This window comes from Chiroxiphia lanceolata, chromosome 3, assembly GCF_009829145.1.
Source record: "Chiroxiphia lanceolata isolate bChiLan1 chromosome 3, bChiLan1.pri, whole genome shotgun sequence".
NCBI classification, from domain to species: domain Eukaryota; kingdom Metazoa; phylum Chordata; class Aves; order Passeriformes; family Pipridae; genus Chiroxiphia; species Chiroxiphia lanceolata.
In genome coordinates this window covers 98813177-98833876 of record NC_045639.1, presented here as the reverse complement: position 1 = coordinate 98833876, position 20700 = coordinate 98813177, and the positions used below count along the sequence as shown (strand labels likewise).

General features: G+C 39.3%; 1 protein-coding gene across 6 annotated transcripts in view; it reads right to left on the bottom strand.

Annotated features, from left to right (window-relative positions):
• Positions 1-2351: 2351 nt before the first annotated feature.
• COLEC11 (collectin subfamily member 11) overlaps positions 2352-20700 on the bottom strand; it is a 38497-nt gene continuing 20148 nt past the window's right edge. For 5 of the 6 annotated variants that reach the window (XM_032683836.1, XM_032683834.1, XM_032683835.1 and 2 more), the window contains 5 exons: positions 16296-16367; positions 6653-6724; positions 5896-5949; positions 4135-4230; positions 2352-3978 (listed from right to left, as the gene is read on the bottom strand). In XM_032683836.1, the coding sequence (XP_032539727.1) occupies positions 3569-3978; positions 4135-4230; positions 5896-5949; positions 6653-6724; positions 16296-16367 (704 nt within the window). In that variant the 3' untranslated portion in view covers positions 2352-3568. The remainder of the gene's footprint in view (positions 3979-4134; positions 4231-5895; positions 5950-6652; positions 6725-16295; positions 16368-20700) is intronic. The other variant, XM_032683838.1, reaches the window with a different exon arrangement.

Genomic DNA, 20700 nt, shown 5'->3' with positions numbered 1-20700 from the left:
TATAAGGCTGTGTAAAACTCACAGTCAGGGAGAAGTTCTGATGCTAATAAACCTGTAACGAACCCATATCTCCGGGGATAATCGTTTCAGCTGTCAGAGCACAGTGAGGAGCAGCTGGTTCTCGAGGGATGGCAAGCCAGGAGCTAAGTAGGATAACAAGGTAGCTGGGAGCAGCACCTTCCACCAAGGAGTCAGGATGTGGAGTGGCAAATCTGAATGGTGATCAGGATTAGACATGATCCAGTGCTCTCCTGAGATGTCCACAGCAAAGCAGAGCTCTCACTGGCAATGGGACTCCTCTTGGACTCAGACAGTTAAATGCTTCACCTTTACCAAGCCATCTCCTATAGCAGGATTGCACATCTGGCCCTGGCATCAGTAATACAACAACACAGCCTTAGCAGCTAAAGGTGCGATGTATAGTTGAATGAAATGCACATTTTATGTGAAGTAATTCAAGCACATGAGTGGGTTATTATTATATTATACTTATATTATATTATAAAAAGCAACTGCTATTGTTACCTTCTTAAAATCCCCAGAATGCCCTTTATTTAAGAATAAAATAAATAAGGGCTATGGGGAAGCATTTATGAGGAAAAATCATCCAATCAAAAATAGAGCATATAAGAACAGTCTGAGAAACACCTGTGCCTTCTTCCCAGACAGACATGCTCCAAAGGCTTCCACAGAGCCACACGAAATGAGTAATGATATTAAAATGCAGGTTTTAATGCATGTGGAAAATACCCCAAATAGAACTAACTGGAGGCAGAAATCAATGTTGCATGTAATGCTCAGCCCCCACAAAGCCTGCTGACATGCTTGGTAAGGTTTCCATTAGTCTCAGTGGAATTTGGAACTATTGTTTAAAAGAAATGAAATTAATTAGGAGGTACTTTTATTTGGGGTATTTTCCATGTGCATTAAAACCTGCATTGTAATGCCCACCTATGGAGGTCAGCAACTAGACAGTGAAAGAAATTATGAAGGGCTCATTCATTTCCAACCCCTCCATCATTTCTTGCCCAGTTCCTCAAAGGGGTAAATATCAGATGTGCAATCGTCGCTTCTTGCAGGACAGCCAGAGACCTTACACAGTAGCCTTGCTCCTCTTGGCCAAATGATGAAATAAGGGCCTTGTAGCCACTGTACAGGGATCTGACAATGAAACTAATTTAGTTTCTATCCAACACATCAAGCACAGCAAAACTATATCCTGAAGAACATGAAAACTAGTGGAAATAAATGATTTTCTTCCATTGCCTTTATTTTTATCCTAAATTTTTATAGAAATTGAGACTGTTTAATGCTCTCCATATTGAGGCAATCTTTAAAATGTTGTGTGACTTCCAGCTGTAATAGGAGCATCTGGCATCTCAAAAAGCTTCCCACCTCTCTAAAAGGCCTCTTTTCATCTTGCTGAGGAAACTGAACAATACAACAGAGACTTTGAAAACCTAGGTGAGAAATAAACAGCAACTTCAGCACACATAATGAGGAAGCTCCAGGTATCTCAGGTTCAGGCTGTCTGAATATAGCTACAATAATTTGACAAAAGTATGTTGGAAATTTAAATGGTTTGTGAGGATTTCTACAGCAGGCAGGAAACAATCATGATATTCAAAAGGCGTGATTATAAACAAATTGCTCTACTGGCATTGTTAACTACCTGAAAATTCTGTAAAGAGTCTTTGAATATTAGTGTAGAACCAGATTCACGTTATTTCATATATTTCAATATGCAGTTAGAAGAATGACTAACATATAGGTATCATACCTATCTTTATTAAAAGAAAGTAAAATCAATCAAAGGACCCATTCATTTTGAGTGATTGCTCTGGAGCTGGGCTGATATTCAAATAATATAGGATACTATAGTATGGATAATGATCTTCAAAATTAATAGCAAACATATATACATAAGAGATTCAAATTCGCAGAGTAAATATACCAAGCAAAATGGTTTGTTCTTGTAGGTAGACAAATCAAATGCCAGACTCTGTGGATATGAACAGAATTGTATGGTTATTGATTGTTTACATACTACAGCACTGCAGAGTTGATAGGAGTTGGTTTTGCCTTGTAGAAAAATCTCTGGGACCAGATGCCACATCCACTATGGATATCTTGTATACCAATCTCCCATAATGAGCAGATACATATTTTGATTAGTATGTTATGCAAAGGATCATTTACCTTAAAAATAATCTTAAAGCACTGTGCAAGGTATTCCTGAAGAAATGCTGATTTTCCTATGCCTAACAATGAGATAAGATGGCATGCAACTGGCTTCTAGAAAGATCCAAAGTAATTTATCATTTCCTTTGTGAAATATGATGTTGTTGGGGTTTTTTTTAAATATACATCACATTTTCCATCACATGCAATTGTAAATTTGGTACATAAATTATTTGTGCAAAGTTACTTATTACTGCTATATACATGATCAGGAAAATTTTGGAAACTTTTCTTCTTTTCAGGGGATCATCCTTACAAGCTCCGTAAACATGTAAGCTGTTTTCCTGCCAAAAGGAACTGCTAGCTAAAGCGTTTCTATGAGCTTCTTTGTCTATTTATGAAATCTGCCTTAAATTGTGGAGGGTTAGTATTTTGCTTGTTTTGGAACAACATGCACCAAGATCATCTTAATGTGAAACGTGCTTACTTTAAGAAATTATTTGGGGTCTGAAATACTTTATGCACTGAATCATTCTCAACTAAGGAATGCAGAAAATCATAATCTTACTTTTCCCTTTAGCCAACTCCAAAACACCATCTGGATGGGAACCCTCTTTAAGTACTAAATTATAAGAACTTTCATATCATAGAATCATGGAATCATAGAAGAGTTTGGGTTGGAAGGGACCCTAGAGTTTACCTAGTTCTAACCCTCTGCTGTGGGCAGGGACACCTTTCTCTAGACTTTGTCCTCCCTCACCACTAAAACCCAGTTTACTTAAATGTTTTCTCGTCATACATCTGTGAACAGTTTAATAAAGAAACATTACAAAATTGGTAGGACTTCCTATTTCTTGGCTTGCTTTGGCTGTTTCAAAAAAAAAAAAAAAAACTTTTAACAACCAACAAACCTACAGTAATATTTGTACTAATTAACTGGAGTATACAAAATATTTGTCTTGTTGCTGAAATATCCCTGTAGCACTACAAGCAATTAACATTTATAACTACAAATTTTGCTAAGATAAAAGACTATCAGGAATCTAATTCTAATCATTCTAACAACTAGAGGCCAAATTCTGCCTTCCCTTTACAGTCATGTAATCACATTTGTCAACTGTTGTAAGGGCAAAATTTAGCCCCAAACCACATTTTTATCTAAATATATATATTTTTCTACAGAAAAATAAAAAAAACAAGCTATGTCTTATTACTGCTCTTCCCTTCTGAAGGGTAAATACTGATATTTGAAATACCTAATTTGTATTTACAGCTGTACAACATTGGTGCCACATACTTGCAAAATGCCACTTGAATTCATAAACATGGAGTGACCTGTAAAATTGGCTTAAAAACTTTTCTTAAAATAAAGAAAGAGCAGAGAAGCTTAGACATTTTCTTTGTCAAATTCACACACAAAATACATGGTAATGTGACATGCAACATCATTCCACCCTCCAGAGGCCACCATCTCCACACAGTCCTCCTCATCATAAGCATTGTTGGGCTCCCCGCTGCGCCACTTGTTGAAGGTCTGCATGGGTGACCGGTCGGAATAGACAAAATTTCCCTCTTTCTCTAGGTCGTTAATCCCAATGAAGACTCTGGTGAGCCCAGCTTGGTTGATGTACGAGGCAATCAGACTGTTGGCAGTCTCATCCTTGGGCATGCTCAGCGTCCCTCCTCTTCCATGGCAGTAGAGCTGGGCTTCCTTGTATCTCTTCTCTTCCTTCACCAGCAGATATATCTTATTATCTGTCTCACGCACACCAGCAACAGCTGCGGGGGAGGGCAGTGCTGAAAAGTGAGCACTCGCATTTCTATAAACCAAGTCACTGTACACCCCAAAATAGCTTCACAAATCAGATGTGGAACGGTGACACTCTCTACGAGCAATTGCACCGGTAAAATGAGGCAACAAGAAAGAAAAACAGTTATATAAAATTAACCTACCATTTTTTATGAATTTTAGTTCCGTTGTCAGCTGGGCTACTTGGATATCCATTTCACCAATAGCCTTCCTTAGCTGGCTGCACTCACAGGGGATGCCTGTGAAATGATACAGATATACCCAAATCAAAAAGCTACCCAATTTCAATAGTTATCTCAACAAGTCTATGAAAAGGCCCAGCCTGACAGCCCTGGAGAGGGCTGTCTTGCAACTAACAGACAGAAAATTAGAACCTTCACTACCCTGCACCATTATATGATTCTCTATGGGCCTGTGCAGAACAGCTCAGCTCACTTCCCATGAAGCTTCAGCCCTGCATGATTAATGCTAATCTAAACACAGATAGATATTCTCTGCAAAAACCCACAATTTCTTTGACAAAAACATTTGTCAAAATTTCCCATTTTCAGTAAAATTTTTCTCTTCAGTTTTCTCACAGAGCACTTCTTTCACAGCAAAAACCTGCACACGCACTGTTTGGCATTCCTCACAAGGAACATAACACAGCAGATTCAAAAGTTCCAACCATTTGATGCGAAATGAAGTTCTGTACTTTTGAAAATACAGAATTTACAGTAACTCTTACAATATAACAAGACAATAGAAAACCATCTATTAACCAAAATTGGTATAGGTTTGACAAAGCTAATCTGAATGTGAATACTAAAAGGATAATTGTTACATCTTTGAGCACAAATCTCCATGAGGATCAATTTCAGTTTGCATTTCTGTGTGTAAGTATTAAAATCTGCATTTGACTACCCAATGAATCATCTTAGGTGTCTAAGTCAGTCTAAGCACAGGGTACTTGCCCTGAAAAACTGTGCATGATGGCTAGGAATATGGTACTCTGGCTCAAGAATTAGAGTGACAAATTATATTCTCATGAGAAAACTAATTGGTGCACTTCTAGTGAACTCTACCAGGAAGGGACAAATTCAGTAAAATCTGAACCTGCTGCTCTTGGTAAGGTTTACACTTCTTATGTCAGGCTTTCACCTGATTCTCTGGAAGATCTATATACCTCTGGAAGACCTATATACCTCATTAATATATATAATTATCCAAAGGGGGGGAAGCCAAGAGGATGGAGCCAGGCTCTTCTTGGTGGTGCCAAGGACAAGAGGCAATTGGCAGAAACAGATACACAAGAAGTTCCATCTGAATATGAGGAAGAAATTCTTTACTGTGCAGTGACCAAACACTGGAACAACTTGCCTAGGGAGATTGTGGAGTCTCCCTCACTGAAGGTGTTCAAGAACACAATCCTGTGCCATATGGTCTAGGATGACCCTGCCTGATCAGGGGCTTAGACCAGATGACCCACTGTGGTCCCTTCCAACCTGACACATTTGTGATTCTGTGGTCTGTATTCTTGACAATCTCCTGGTCCTTTAACAATAATCCAGCTTCTAACCTGCTCCTTTGTGTTGGCTGGAAGACAGAGTGGGATATGCAGAGACGTCTCTTTGCACTGGTGATGAATGATATGGACAGTTTCCACTTTGGTACCTACCAGACTTCCGGAGAGGTTACATCTCTGAGAACTCTGAGACACTGTTGTAACACATACACTACAAATCTAGCAACTACTGCAACTCCAATGATTATAAGTAATTTGAAAATATCACAGTGAAATAGTACAGTATCTATGCAAAAAATTATTCATTATTTCCCCCAGTATGTAAACAGACATATTTTTGGTGATGATGCATGCATGTTGTAAAGTCTTTCACACACACACAAGGTGTGTTATGGATTACCTGGGTCACCATTAGGACCTGGTGGTCCTATGTCACCATTATCTCCTTTTTCACCTAAAGACATGAAAAAGAATATAAATTTAAGGCACCTTTTTTTGTCAATAGTTCATTTTTTCTCTAGTAACAATTCAAATGTGGAAAGTAGAAATATGCTCAAGAAAAATAAAGATTTTTCTATCCTATTCGTTCCACAACAAAGGTTGACAAAGCTATGAAATTTGAACACAAAGAATATATACCAATATCCACTTTTTGACATTCATGAACTTCACAGAACCAGTAAATTCAGATGCTGTAGAGGGAAAAGGGCTGGATATGCCCAAATTTAAAATCATAATCTAGATGCTTAGGTAAACATTGGTCCAAATGCTCAACAAAAGTCCCATAGGAAGTCACTATGGAGTAGGCAACATTAGAAAGCAAGTCTTCTGGCTCTTAAAAGTCTGTAAAAGTACAGTGCATCTTCCCACCTGCTTCTCTTAACTGTCCACACTTGTGTGACAGGGAACAAAGTTCTTTATTTAGCCTCAAACCAGGATACTCATGCTGCTTTAAGGCTAAATATACTGCTGTCAGAGGAAAAGGTAGCTGGCTGAGAGATGTCAGTAACCTGGCTGACTACAGTGTGAGAAAATTCCCATCATGGTAAGCTCTGAGACTTGGTAACCGTTTTTTAAGCCCCTAAATTTTCTCAAACATAAATGATCACACATTTTCATCTGAAACACAAATGGAGAAACAATTGAATTAAGCATACCTTTTGAACCAATAGGACCAATTTTTCCATGCCGTCCTATGCTGCCTTTCTGTCCTCTGTCTCCCATTTCTCCTATACAACAGAAAGACAAAAGACACAAAGTAGCAATGTAGCCTGATTCATTCAGATTCTAGTATGCTTGCAGCATCAGTTTTTACAATGAGCAAAAACATGCTATATCCCCAATATTTATTGAACTCCAGAGGTCCAGCTCTCTCCTTGTGAAGAACTTGCATATGACAACCTAGACAGTGACTTAAACCTTGCAAAGTAATTGACATTAACAAGGCATGAAGGTGTAATTGAAAATGGATGTTGGCTGAGAGCCAGTGGAAAAGCTTTTGCAAACTTCTTTCAGCTGATCCTGACAGAATAATGTTGACAACGAGGGGATAGGGGGATTGCATTCAGACATGAATCAGTGGAGTAAAACTGTCATGGAGTTGAGAAGACCTAAAGGATCCAAGCACAACTGACAGTTCATCTAAGATAGTAGCTCCACTGTAACTGAGGGTTGACTCTGGGCTTATTGTCTTATTTATACAATATAAATATTGTCATAGGAGATAATATTTTCCACTGTACCAGACAATTAATGGAGAGTGGGTATGGAGGGACTACAGGGATGAATGCCCTCTGAGGCTTCCATCCTGCAGAAACACAAGTCTGTTTTAGGAAATATTTATGCAGGTTTTTTTCAATGATTGTTGAAAAGATTGTTTCTTTGCTCAAAGCAACATCTATTATGTACCGTTTGTCTAGACAGGAGCAAGGAAACAATGAGACAAGTTAGGAGGAAAATCTACCATAGGGATCCAGCAACTGGACTTGTACAAATTGTCATAGCTCAACCTCAGTTGTGGATCTATGCAACTGAAGGTCTGTTGCCCTCTGTTGTTACTGCAGCTGGACAGACAAACATATTTTTGAAAGCTGGATAATATTATGACCCATTTCATCATTACCTTTAACTTAAAGGTGTAATAAATAACAAGTTTCAGAATATAAACTGATCACCACTGGGCTAAGAGAAGTCCTCTGTATTATTCCATGAAGTCCCAAGCAACTGTAGCTTGATGACATGAACCAAGAAGAAATAATTTCCTCTGAACTGAGAGAAGCCAAATGTGTATGGTTTGTTGGTCTAATTAATTACTGGCAAACTCTACAATCAATAATCTTCTTTTGTTTCCAATAAGTATCAAATTCAGACACTACTGAACACAGGCTTTCACCAGAAAGCAAAAATATTTTTCTGCTTTTCCTAATGGAAGAATGGAAGTAATCCACTGAGCCAATTGAAGATCTGCTTTCTGGAATACAGCTTCATTTTCAGAACAGTTTCATGGCTTGACTTAAAGATGCAATCCTTTGGGCTGTGCAGGTGTGCTGATGCTACCACTGGATATTTATCCAATATAGATAGTATATTGAGAGGGTTTTTCCTTGAGAATCCTTAAAGTACCAGCTTGTAATGACTTTATCGAGCTGCTCTGAAAGTGACCTTTCTTGCTTTACATATTTATGAATTGGGATTTCTGTAACAGATTATCAGATGTTTGAATGCTTTTTCTTTTCAGGACAAAATTAAATAAACACATAGATCTAATGCATAAATAAAATACAATATCTAAAATTAATTCACTTTCTTTCTCATAAATACTGCCCAGAAAATGAGCTGCTTCTCAGTCATAGCCAGTAAAAGCTACGTGATCTGGTCAGAAGTAAAACTGTGTTATCTCAAGCAATGAAGACATACATTAAATCTCCTGTGCTCATTAAAAGAATTGTTTGGATTTGGTTTTCTCTTACAGTGACTAACCCCTGCTTCCACTCCGGGGGCTTCCTTATTCTGCTTCTGCAGACTAAATCACAAGGTTTCAGGAGAGACCCATATGCCTTGAGGGTTTCAAAAGTTTTAATACTTTTTGTAAAGCACTTTTTAGTGGCCCTATGGTTGTCAAAAATGCAGTGTGAAGAGTCTTAATGAAATCAGGAAGTAAGAGCTGGAAAGAAATGAGGACAATAGAAGAAATTAATTCTCCATAGACCAAAAGTGGGAAGTTGAACATGAAGTTCGAATGGAGAATATGAAGCAAGTCATCTGTTATCTCCTAGATGAAGGTGGCATACATTGGAACCAATTATAGAAGACTTAAAGGATTTTAAAAGGAACTGAAGATAAGGAAACTCTAAATGATCTTCTTGGTGGCTTTTTCAGGCTCAAAGAAAAAACAACAACAACAACAACAAAGGAAAAAATAAAATACCAGAGACAAACTGTGGGCTGCACAACCAGGGAAAAAAATTAGGGTTTTGGCTCTGTGCAACACTATAGATGGGGGTCTTCATACAGTATGGCAATCGCTTCAGATAGGATTAACTGGAACAGACAAGAAGGTATAAAACTACTTAGAAAAATAAAAAGGTGTCAGAAAGGCAAATCCAGCAGAAATACAAATTCATCATGTCACAGAAAAATTTAATTGAATTGTGTCAAAGAAAAGAGAGCAGTAGTTTACTAATGATTTGAAGACAAATCAGAAATTCTTCATGATTAGAGGACATCACAGACACCTACCTAACAAGGAAAGTAGAAGTGTACCAAACCACACCAAAGGCCTCTTGACTCTAGTGCCATCTTTGACAGCAATCTGCAGAGGATACTTAGAAAAAGAACATAAGATACAGGCGAAGATTAAAAAGTCTTTCCCAGAGTGTACCTTGACAGTCTTGCAGTAGTCAGTATTCCCAATGCAAATAGTTAACCAAACTTGAATGAGAATGGTATTTTTAAAGGATTTAATTATGTTATAGTACTAATCTATGCTCAGGACACTTAACTTTTAAAAACGACTGGTAACTGGAAATTAGAAAATTCTCATACACCAATAAATTACAGCACCACTTTATGCTAAATAATCTGAATTATCCACACCAATGAAGGTTGATGATTAGTGAGGGAACAGTGGTTACAACATAGTTACATCTTACATAGAATCACAGATTGGTCTGGGTTGGAAGGGACCTTAAAGATCACCTAGTTCCAACAGCCCTTCCATGGGCAGGGACATCTTCCACTAGACTGGGTTGCTCAGAGCCTCATCCAACCTGGCCTTGAACACTACCCAGAATGGGGCAACCACAACTTCTCTGAGTAATCTATCCCAGTGTCTCACCACCTTCGTGGTAAAGAATTTCTTCCCAATATCTAATCTAAATGTGCCCTCTCTCAGTTTAAAGTCATTCCTCCTCGTCTTATCATCACACGCCCTTGTAAAAAGTCCCTCTCGAGCTCTCTTGTAGATCTCCTCTGTACTGGAGGTGTTATAAGGTCTACAATAAGCCTTCTCTTCTCCAGGATGAAAAAGCCCAACTCTCTTAGACTGTCTTCATAGTAGAGGTGCCACATTCCTCTGATCATGTTCATGGCCATCCTCTGGACTTGTTCCAGCAAGTCCATGTCCTTTTTAAGGTGGGGAACCAGAGCTGGACGCAGCACTCCAGGTGGAGTCTCATGAGAGCAGACTAGAGGGGGAGAATCACTTCCATCAAATTTTGCTGGCCACATTTCTTTTGATGCAGCCCAGGATACAACTGGCTTTCTGGGCTGCAAGCAGACATTGCTGGATCATGTTAAGCTTTTCATAAAGCAACACCCTCAAGTTCTCCTCAGGGCTGCTCTCAATCCATTCTCCACCCATTCTCCATTTGTGCTTGGGATTGCCCTGACTCAGGCGCACGACCTCACACTCAGCCTTGTTGAACTTCATGAGGTTCACACAGGCCCACCTCTCAAGCTTGTCAAGGTCCCTCAGGATAGCATCCCTTCCCTCCAGTGTGTTGGCTGTACCACTCAGCTTGGCGTCATTGGCAAACTTGTTGAGGGTGCACTGTCCATGTTGTTGACAAAGATGTTAAACATATATTCTTATGTGAACAAACGGTGCATAATCCCAGATGGCATTTTATGTAGTTGAGGCAAGCCAACTATATTCACCCAGCATTAGCCACCTGAAAGTCAGGTTTTTTAGTCTAAACTGTTTATCTAAGCTCCCATGGTAGGCAATGGAGAAATAAACACCTCTCAGCAGTGATCCATCACACTCGTTGCAGACTGGTAGTTTAATGACAAAGTGAAACTTTGAAAGCTTTGCACAAAAAACAAGAGGGAAAAAAAGAGTAGACTATTATCAATCCATACTGACTAGAAATCAGAATAGCTAAGAAAACTAAAGAGAGTGAGAAAAAAATACAATCTAGGAAGGCAGCAAAAACGTTTAAAGGATTTTAAAGTACACTCAAAACAAAAGAAATGGTAATAGTATGGTACATTCCTGAGTGGAGGAGTTTGTAGTCGGATGCACATAAAGACAAATAACTGCCCTCATGAAACATCTATATTGCTAGAATTATGTTATCAACGTAATACTAAGCTTGCTCAGACCAGTGATCCCTCCAGCCCAAGACTTTGTTTCCTGTGGTGGCAGCAAACGATGCAATACAGGGAGATCACACAATCCCATCCACTATTTGAAGTGTATTACAGGTGGAGTGCTGGATCAGTCCCCAGCAGCTTCAGCTGTGATGGGATCTGGGGATTCTGTAACCTTGATCACAACCCTCTCAGACTCCTCTGTACACATGCAAGAATCTCAACCTGTCCAGTTTCTCCTTATGAGGCAGCTATTCTTTTTCACATTTTTAGTGCCCCTCTCTTATCTTTCATGTCCCTCTTGAGAGACAGAGGCCAGAGCCACACTCATTACTTGAGACAGTGCGTGTCAGGATTTTACACAGAGCAAAATCAGCTGCAAAAAGTAATTCCCTGTTTTGTCCTTTCTGATAATGGGCAGTGTTCTGTTGGCTTTGGGACTGTTGCTAATGACTTCAGCGCAGTTCTTGAGTTTTAAGTGACAGTTTTGGGTTTTGGCATCATGTAAGTATGGATTAAATTATGCATCCCTAATGTCCCTAGGCAATATATTTATTTACATTGAAGCCCATCTGCCATTTTTTTGTCCACTCAGTTTACCACAGATTTTCTCAAAATCCTACTGGGTTCAGGTGGAACTGGAAGAGAGTTTTGAACCAGATACCCACTTTGTGAATTCACAACTGTCAGTGTCAGGATTTTTATATGGAATACTGCCTGCAGCACTCCTTAGCGAGCAATAAATTCATGTAAAAGTTGACTCAGAAATGCAAAGGATTGATTGATTACATATTAATGAGCAATCAGTAATAATAAAATATAAATTAAGATATTATTGCCTCTTTTTAGAATTTGATTATACAAATGACTGAGCACTCTGGCTCCAATCCAGTTAAATTAATGAGTCTTCTCTCCTACTTAAGAGGCTCTGCCTGTACTAGTAAACTAAATGCCTGGGACTGTTCCCTGGCAGTGGGAACTAGGTGGCTGAGAATGGTACACTCCACGATACTAAATTGCCTTACTCTTCAAGCCAGGATAATCACTTGCAAGCTGCTCATTGTGACAGCTCCTGAAATGTGCCCAAGAATTACCTGGGAAAGTGCTAGCTGGCAAAAGCCAAAGTCAGTGTTGCTGTGCTAACACTGCAAAGGTACAGACACTTGAGTTCCAAGCCCAAGAACAGGATGAGACTTTGCTTAACATACCATTGAGTATAAACGAAATCCAATGTAAAAAGGCTGAACTTAAAATACTAAAATAATGCATTTTCAAATGGCTACAGTTCTAAGAAAATTAAAATGTCTTGAAGAACATATTTTTAATGTTCTGTTCCTTTGATGATGCATTTCAACAGCAAATTCACCCTTTCCTCCTTATTTTGATTGTCATAAAGTACTCTGGGAATATTCACAGGACTGTACTGTTACTGAACTATCTGTATGGAATTTGTACACATGGAAGTTATGGCCTCACAGACTGCATCATGACTCAGTGAAATAATGAAGTTCACTCCCAACATGGGAGTGCACAGTACAGCCATCTGTGCACGTAGTGACAGTTACTTCCACGAACTTCACACCCCAGAACTTGCACTGCAGTACACACTGCTTGTCTGAAACAGCCATTGTACTTGATACAGTGCTTTACGCTTTACATAAGGCCAACACAGTTTTATATTCTGCTGACATGCTATGCATCATAATTGACCTATACAATTAATTAAAAGCAATGAAGAAAGTAAGTGGAATTTAACCTTAATCAGTACCCAAAGACATCTGTATCTCTGATGTCACCCTGAAGCATCAGGACAGTCAGAACAAGATTTATTTCAGGTAAGCACCAGAAACTTTTAATGTTTCTCAGTTTCTGAGTTACCAAAATCTGAAAATATCATGAGGAAAGGGTAGGATAAAAACATTTGCAGCACTTTCTAATCTTGAGCTGTTCATTTCAGGTCTAATATACCATAAGAAAACCATTTCTTTTGTAAGTTATTTTGTTATTACATACCTATGGAGTTCCAAGAAACTAAGCCTATTTTCTTATATGAACTTGCTAGTAAAATGAAACAAAGAAAGGCAACAGAAAAAAAATTAATGTGATTCTGATAATGTACAGCATTAATGAAAAACTAGTTAATTAGAATTTACTTAAAACAAGACCTCGTTTGCAGACATTTCTGGATGCATAAAGGAAAGCTGAAAAAATATGTTGCTACAGGTGTAGTAAGAAATTTTGCCTGTGTTTAACTGAAAGCACTTCTTAGAAAAATACCAATACAGTATGCATTAATATTTGATTTTCTCTCATCTCTTTTCTGTTTCAAGTGTGTTTTCTTGCAGTATATTTCCACTTCAGTGTTTCTTCTTTTAATCTCATCAAAATTTTGGACTTTTGGAGGTATGGAAAACTGGAAAATTATCATTACTATTAGAGTTAATCAAGCATTCCTTATGAGAACGATTTTCCACATAAATCCAATTTAGTAGTATAAAATAAATAAATGAAATGCTACATCATGGGTTGGTCTGACTGAAAAAGAGTACTTCCACTTTTCAGATGGTCTAAAGCATTTTGAAGGGATTTGACAAACTACCAAGCTAGAGAAACATGCAAGACAGCACAATGAGAGAGGTTCTCAAGAGGTTAAGACAACCTTGTGCCAAAGGAGGCTGAGAAGGCAGAGGCACTTAGTGCATTCTTTGTCTCTACTGGCAAAATCTGCTCTCTGGCCTCCCAGTTCTGCACATCTGGTAGCAAAGATCTGAGGAGGACATGCCACTCCTGGCATTGGATGATTGAGTGAGGAATTACTTCACCTGGATGTACACAGGTCCATGGCACTGCCCAGAAGCATTCAAGGGTGATGAGACTGCTATCTGGCACTGCTGCAAGGCTGCCAAAGTCTAATCAGCAGGTAATAATGAATGCCATTCCTCAGGAACCAGTCCTTCACCAGTGACAGGAGGAAGAAGAGGAATGAGCTCCATGCTGGCAGGAATGGTGCGCTGGAGGACACCGCTGCCAGTCAGAAGAGCTCAACACGCTACAGAAATACACTGACAGGAATACCATGGGTTCAGCTAAGTTCCTCACCTGTTATGCATTGATGAAGTCTGGCCAATGGCTGGCTAAAAAAACTCCTTTGCATAAAAGGACCCAGAGATTTCTGGGCCCTCGTACATGGGAAACAAACCAGAGTCCAACTGAGAAAGATGGTTTTGCTTAGCTTGCAGTACAGAAAGGTAAGGGGGGACCTAATTGCAGTCTTCCAATACTTACAAGCAGTTTCTAGAGAAGATGCAGCATTTTCTTCTCAGAGACTCATAGAGAAAGGACAAGACACAATGATTACAAGCTACAACAGGAAAAGTTTCAGTAGGCTTCAAGGAAAAGGTCTTTCATGATGAAACTGTTGAACAGACTGATCAAAAAGGATGTGGAATCTCCATCCATGGAGATTTTCAAAAGTCTACTGGAAAAAACCCCCGAGCAACCTACTCTAATATTGACGTCTGCCCTGTTTAAAGCAGAAGATTGGACTAGATGAGCTATTTACAACCTTTTAACCTAAATTATTCTGTCATACTTTAACTTCATGCTGCATTACCTTGCAAGAGCTGAAATTTTAGTTTCCAATATTTTTTCTAACAGTTGTCCTTGAAAGTACACCTACATAAGGTAAGTACACTGACTGAACACACATACATCTCATGGGAGTTATAAATTTTTCAGTGCATTGTAGGGGGAAGAGCTCTAGCTATGGATTTTGGTCCCAGGGAAAACTGCAGGTATCAGACTCCCATAATTGCCTAAAAGAACAACAAGAGATCATGCATTATCATAAGGAAGTATAAATTACCACTATGATTGCCTTGAAAGGAAGACTGTAAACTCAGATCAGTAAAAACTAACTCACACCATCGTTCTGATGACAGGAATATCAAACCTTTAATTTCTATATAGAAATAAAAGGTTTTGACTACTCTTAATGTGAACCTTTCAGAAAACGCACCTCCTGGAAAACTTATGAAGGTCAAATTTCCTTCTTGCTTCAGGAGGAAAACAAACATGAAAAGACAGCATTTCCTGCAAGACAGCAGTGCCATGTTTCTCTCACTGTATAACTGAACACTATTGAGCACCATTCCTCTCAAGAGCTCCAAATATTTTTGAACTACAATGCACACAGCCTTATCACCATTTTTCCATATATATTACAGAACTGTGATCCAAAATATGTGGAAACACTCATGGCCATCTCTGCCTATTATGCCTTCCCTCAATGGTTTTCATTAATGAGTGTTCACAAAAAAAAAGGAAACAAGAAAATTGAACCTTGTGATTTTTTTCCCTCTGATCTCATGTGAGGTTTTCATTTGCAGAAGGTAAATTATGAAGAAGACATTATGATGTCTTTCTTCACAGAGACCTTTCTAAAAAATCAAGACTTTTTTTTTATTTCCAAATGAATCTTTTTGACCACAAAGTAATACTTAGTCTACAAAGGAATGCATACAGTTGTACTGGTTTCAGCCAGGATAAAGTTAATTTTCTTCATTGGTTGGTATTGTGCTATATTTTGGATTTGTGACCAAAACAATGTTGATAACACAGAAATGTAGTCTTTATTGCTGAGCAGTGCTTGCATAGAGTTAAGGTCTTTTCTGCTCCTCATCCCACCAAACCAGCAAGCAGGTTGGGGGCACAAAAGAAACTGGGAGGGGACACAGCCAGGATCCCAAGAGAAATTCCCTACCACATGGCATTGTGCTCAGTATATAAAGATGGGGGAAGAAGAAGGAAGGGGGGTGTTGTTCAGAGTGATGGTGTTTGTCTTCCCAAGTCACTGTTACATGTGATGAAGCCCTGATTTCCTGGGGATGGCTGAACATCTGTCTGCCTATAGGAACCGGTGAACGAATTCCTTGTTATGCTTTGCTTGTGCATGGCTCAACCCATGAGTTTTCTCACTTTTACCCTTCCAATTCTCTCTCCCATCCAAATTGGGGGGGAAGAGAGTGAGTGGCTACATGGGGCTGAGCTGCCAGCTGGGGTTAAACCACAACAAAAGTAAACAAAAATGGCCAAGAATGTTTTAGTCACCCAGCAAAGGGAGAGAGGATTCCCATCATCATCACCTCACAAGAAAAGACAGCATTTTGTCAGGAATGGCTTTCAAAACGTCTTCTTTAACAAAATTACCTTTTTCTCCTGGAGGTCCAACTCTGCCTGGTCGACCTGGAGCACCTTTCTCCCCCTTTTCTCCAGCCTCCCCTGTTGATACAAAAGGAAACAAAAAGAAGAATCATATTAAAAGAGGACTATTTTCTGTTAGCAGCAGTGACAAGAGTACCATTCTCTCCAGTGAAAAAATAAAAGCAGATGTAATCTGATTTAACAGCCTTACTTGATGCACAGAGAACAGAATTTTCTTCAGTTGGAGTAAATATAGACAAACCCTAAGTCAATACATTGCTGAATTCTCATACAACAGGTCTATTTTTGTGGATGTTACTTGTATCATCAACCTACAAAACAGCACCATTCATTTAAGTAGAATCTTCAGAATTAGGCCCCAGTTTAGCACATAAACTTCTGGGTCTATGTTCACCAAACACTTTTTGAGCCTCTGCTAAGGACATGCTTAAGTCTCAAGTGCAAATGGCTTAGCTAAAATCTCATTTTTTTTTTAAAAATGCCATCCATCAGACTATAAAAAGGCATTGCTACATCCATCATTTAAAGGATTATTTCTAAGCATGAAAGAGTAACTCCCTACTCCATATCCTCAGTATATACTGTGCCTTATAACCTCTGAGGTATGAACCACTATGCAGTGTACTGACATGCACGTGGCTCATGGCACATCATTAGAGTCACCATATTTAAACATCAGTTTTTGTAAATGTTTTCCTTCCTGGTTCCTTTCACTGAAAATTTGGGGATACTTAGCTCCTCTTGCCCCCTACCATTGTAGTTTGCCATTGACTTGAAATTTCTTTCACAAACAGAAGTTTAAAGAATGATTTACACAGCCACCTAGACAAAAAAAGATTTATATGAAGGAAAAGAAAGTTCTATGGCTCCCATAGAAATTAAGATGCCGGTATCTAAAACCCAGAGCCAGCACAGCACACGTGATGCCTCACCACTGCATTTCTGTAGAGGAGAGTTATTAACTGCTCTCCAGGAAGCTGAGGGGAGCACCACAGCAGTAAAGTCAAAGGTTATCATGTACCCCACAAGCTCTGCTCTCTGGCATAGCTGGCAGCTATGGTTCAGAGAGGGGCCAGAAAGATGGCATGCCACAACATGGCACGTTTCAAACACACAGCCTCCAGCTCTCTTTCTGTCTCTCTCCTTATTGTAGACCTAGATGGCTGTGAACTGAACTTGGTCCTCCGTCTGTTATATTTTCATTCTTCAGGCTGTCAGCAGGCTCCAGACCATCTTCCCTGCCTTCAGACATGCAAAAATAGGCCATTCTCTGACCTTAATGAGGACAAACTTCACATAATCCCCAGTGAATAATATTGTTAGTACGAAACAGGCTATAATTTGGCACATTTGGGAACGTCACATTTTTATTATCAGGTAACCAATAGGCTTTGTATGATTGCCTTTCACCCCTCAGGGCTGGTTATGAGTTCTTCTCTTCCCAAAGATAAATCCTGACAATGACTTTTCCCTGCTCTCTGGAGGCTGAGAACAGGCTATTACAGCCTATTGCTTTACACGTTCTTCAGAGTGAAAGCTGTGCATTAGGGATCAATAAAATAGATCACTCTTGCTTCAGGCCATTACACTTGCCTGCATTTATTCCTATAATAAGATGGCACCACATTCCTTAGTGTGGGTGTTTTAGAAACTTTCTCTGGGAGGAGATTACCCCATTACAGGCCCAGCTAGAGACCACTCTGCACTTTTTTGTTATAATGTGTTTTAAGGAGCAAGACCTTGGGCAAGAGGAACTGATCAGTGGTCCAGCTCAGCTTTGTCACATTTAAGTCCCTATTTTTGCTATATGTATCCTGGGCACTGTGCAAGCTGAGAAAGCAAAGCCTGTGCAGGTGTCATGGGCAAAATCCCAGTTTTCTGTTAAGGAATTTCAATCAATTTAATATCTCACCAATTAACAATAACTTTTGATTCATGCATTAGAGAAAGACACCTCTGTGCCTCCTTTCTGGTCTCCAGCCTCTTCTGGTCTACAACCGAGTTGCTTCAGAGCAAGAGGTTGGGATCTGTGCATCACAGTCCCTACCCAGTTGCTCTGTTGTGGCCTTTTCTGCCAGACACAGTCCCTTTGCAGTCATATCCCCTGCTCAGTCTCCTCTCCATCACTTTCTGGATGTCTCTTTGCTTCAGCCCCACTGCGTAAAACAGTACCTTCTTCATCAGCACAGTGCAGCTGAGACAGGGTGAGATGTGCTTAGCAGTGCTCCACAGTGCTTAGAAAGAAATTTTAGCCCTGTCACCAAACTGAGCTGCAGTAGGATCAGGGGTATCAGGCACAGCCTTGACACTACTACAGTCTTCTTCTTCCATCATCTCTGGGAAAGATCTTTCTTAGTTCAGGTGATACGTCTTACCATTGCTGTTTATTTGCCCTCTTTTGTGGATTCTTTGGGACAGGATTTGTCTATGCTTATGTTCATATCCTCTCTCTCTTAAGCTGTACCATCTATGTGCAATGAAAATAGCACACCAAATATTAACTATGTGAGCTATTAAGCATTCTTGGCTGGTGATAACTTTCTTCCATTACTCATATTCCCTGGGTGAGTAGATGCATCATGTGTGGGTGTAAAATACTGTTGGTTTTATTTATCTATCATCAACTTTTTTATGTATTGAATGTCATTCAGACTATTAAGACAATTACTGCTTTAGATTCTAAAAGGGAGACAAAACAAGGTAGCAAACTGAGAATTTAAGCATTCAAGGATTGTTCCATGTTATTTTTTTTTCTCCACAACAGTAGTAACTTCAATTTCATGGATCTGTCAAAAGGAACTGGACTCAAGGAGGAATATGAGTGAGCTATGTAGCAAGGCTTCATCATCCATCCCTTTTTCACACACAACACACTTTTCCCATTATTAATATTGTCAGCTTTCTAAAACATGGATCGGTCTGCTGTCTGCCTTCTCAGAGCCATGGTTTTTCCGTTCCTCATTTCATCTTATTCCTTTATACTCTCGAGTTTATAAAAAAAAAACAAAAACGCACGAATAAAAAACAAACCTAGTCCCTAAGACCTGAACTGCTGACCTTAAACTCATTTGTGCTTTTTCTAGTCTTGATGTCTTTACTGGTTTTCTTCATCATCCATTTCTACCTCCATTCTCATCTCATGCCCCTTCTGATTCTCTCTTTTTTTCTGTGGGCTCTTAATTGGTTTTGTGCCTTTTTTTTTTTTTCCGAGTTTCCAGTCTTTTCATTTGGTCTCATTCTTTCTGTTCTTCTGGTTTTTTGTTTGTTTAGGTTTTTTTCCCCCTGTATCTTTTCCTGTTCTTCTAAAATTCCCCGTGCTTTTGGGTACTTTTCCCTGGTGACTTTCTCTTTCACCACCCCATTTGGGCTCCACTTTCTGCACCACCTCTTCAGCTTCTATCTTCTGCCATTCTCATATCCCATGGTCTCCCTAATTTCTTCCATTTCTTCCCTGTACCTATTTTTCCCAAATCCTGACAGTGTCATGCCCAGTAGCAGTATGGTGCTCTGTTCCCCCACCATTGGAGATGTTGCTGGCACTCCAGCTGATGAGGAGATGGCGCAGATCTAAAAGCTGCAGTGAACAAATCCCACTGCACGGGAGCTGAAATTTGGGCACATAGCCAACATCTGCTCAGTTTAAAGGAAGCCTTGGCCACCGAAATGGGTTGGAGTTGTGCCAGTGGGGGACAGCATTGTCACTTCTCTGAGCCAGTCCCTCTGACAGCAGAGCTGGAGCATTGAGAGGATTTTGGGGATTTCACATTAACTAGAGCTGTATCAGGTCATTTTGTGCTTCACTGAATTTGTACATCAATCTCTCTCAATTTTGCAAGGCTTACATCTCACAAAATGGAGTGAAATCATTAACATATGATGGTTTTCAGGCCTATTTCTGCTTTGCAGGTTCAGAATTGCCTTTTGCCAAAGGGTCAGGGTCCTGCACTGTTTATACACTTTAAAAACCTCTGCTGTGTATAATAATAATAATAATGATCCTTGTACTAAAATGTTAATCATAGATGTTAATTTTGACTGATTACACAAATAAGAAAACTAAGACAAAGAGGTCACAAAACTTGTCCAAGCCTGTCAACTTCTTTGAAATGAAAACTCATTTCAAAGCTTCAGTCCCCAGTGCTGTGGAGTCTGACCCTTCAATTGATCTTTCATGTAATTTTGGACAACATATATTTAACTAGCTTGTGTTCTCCTCTGAAGTCACATTAACAGAACTATCTTGTGCCTTTTCCACAGTAAACACATTAAACAAATTACTCAAGTCTTAATCAAACCTCAGAATTGAGGATATAGTGTTGTTCTTTATAAGCAGGACATCTGCAGAAGGTCTAAATACTATTAAGACTTCAAAAGTCACTTATTGAAGTAA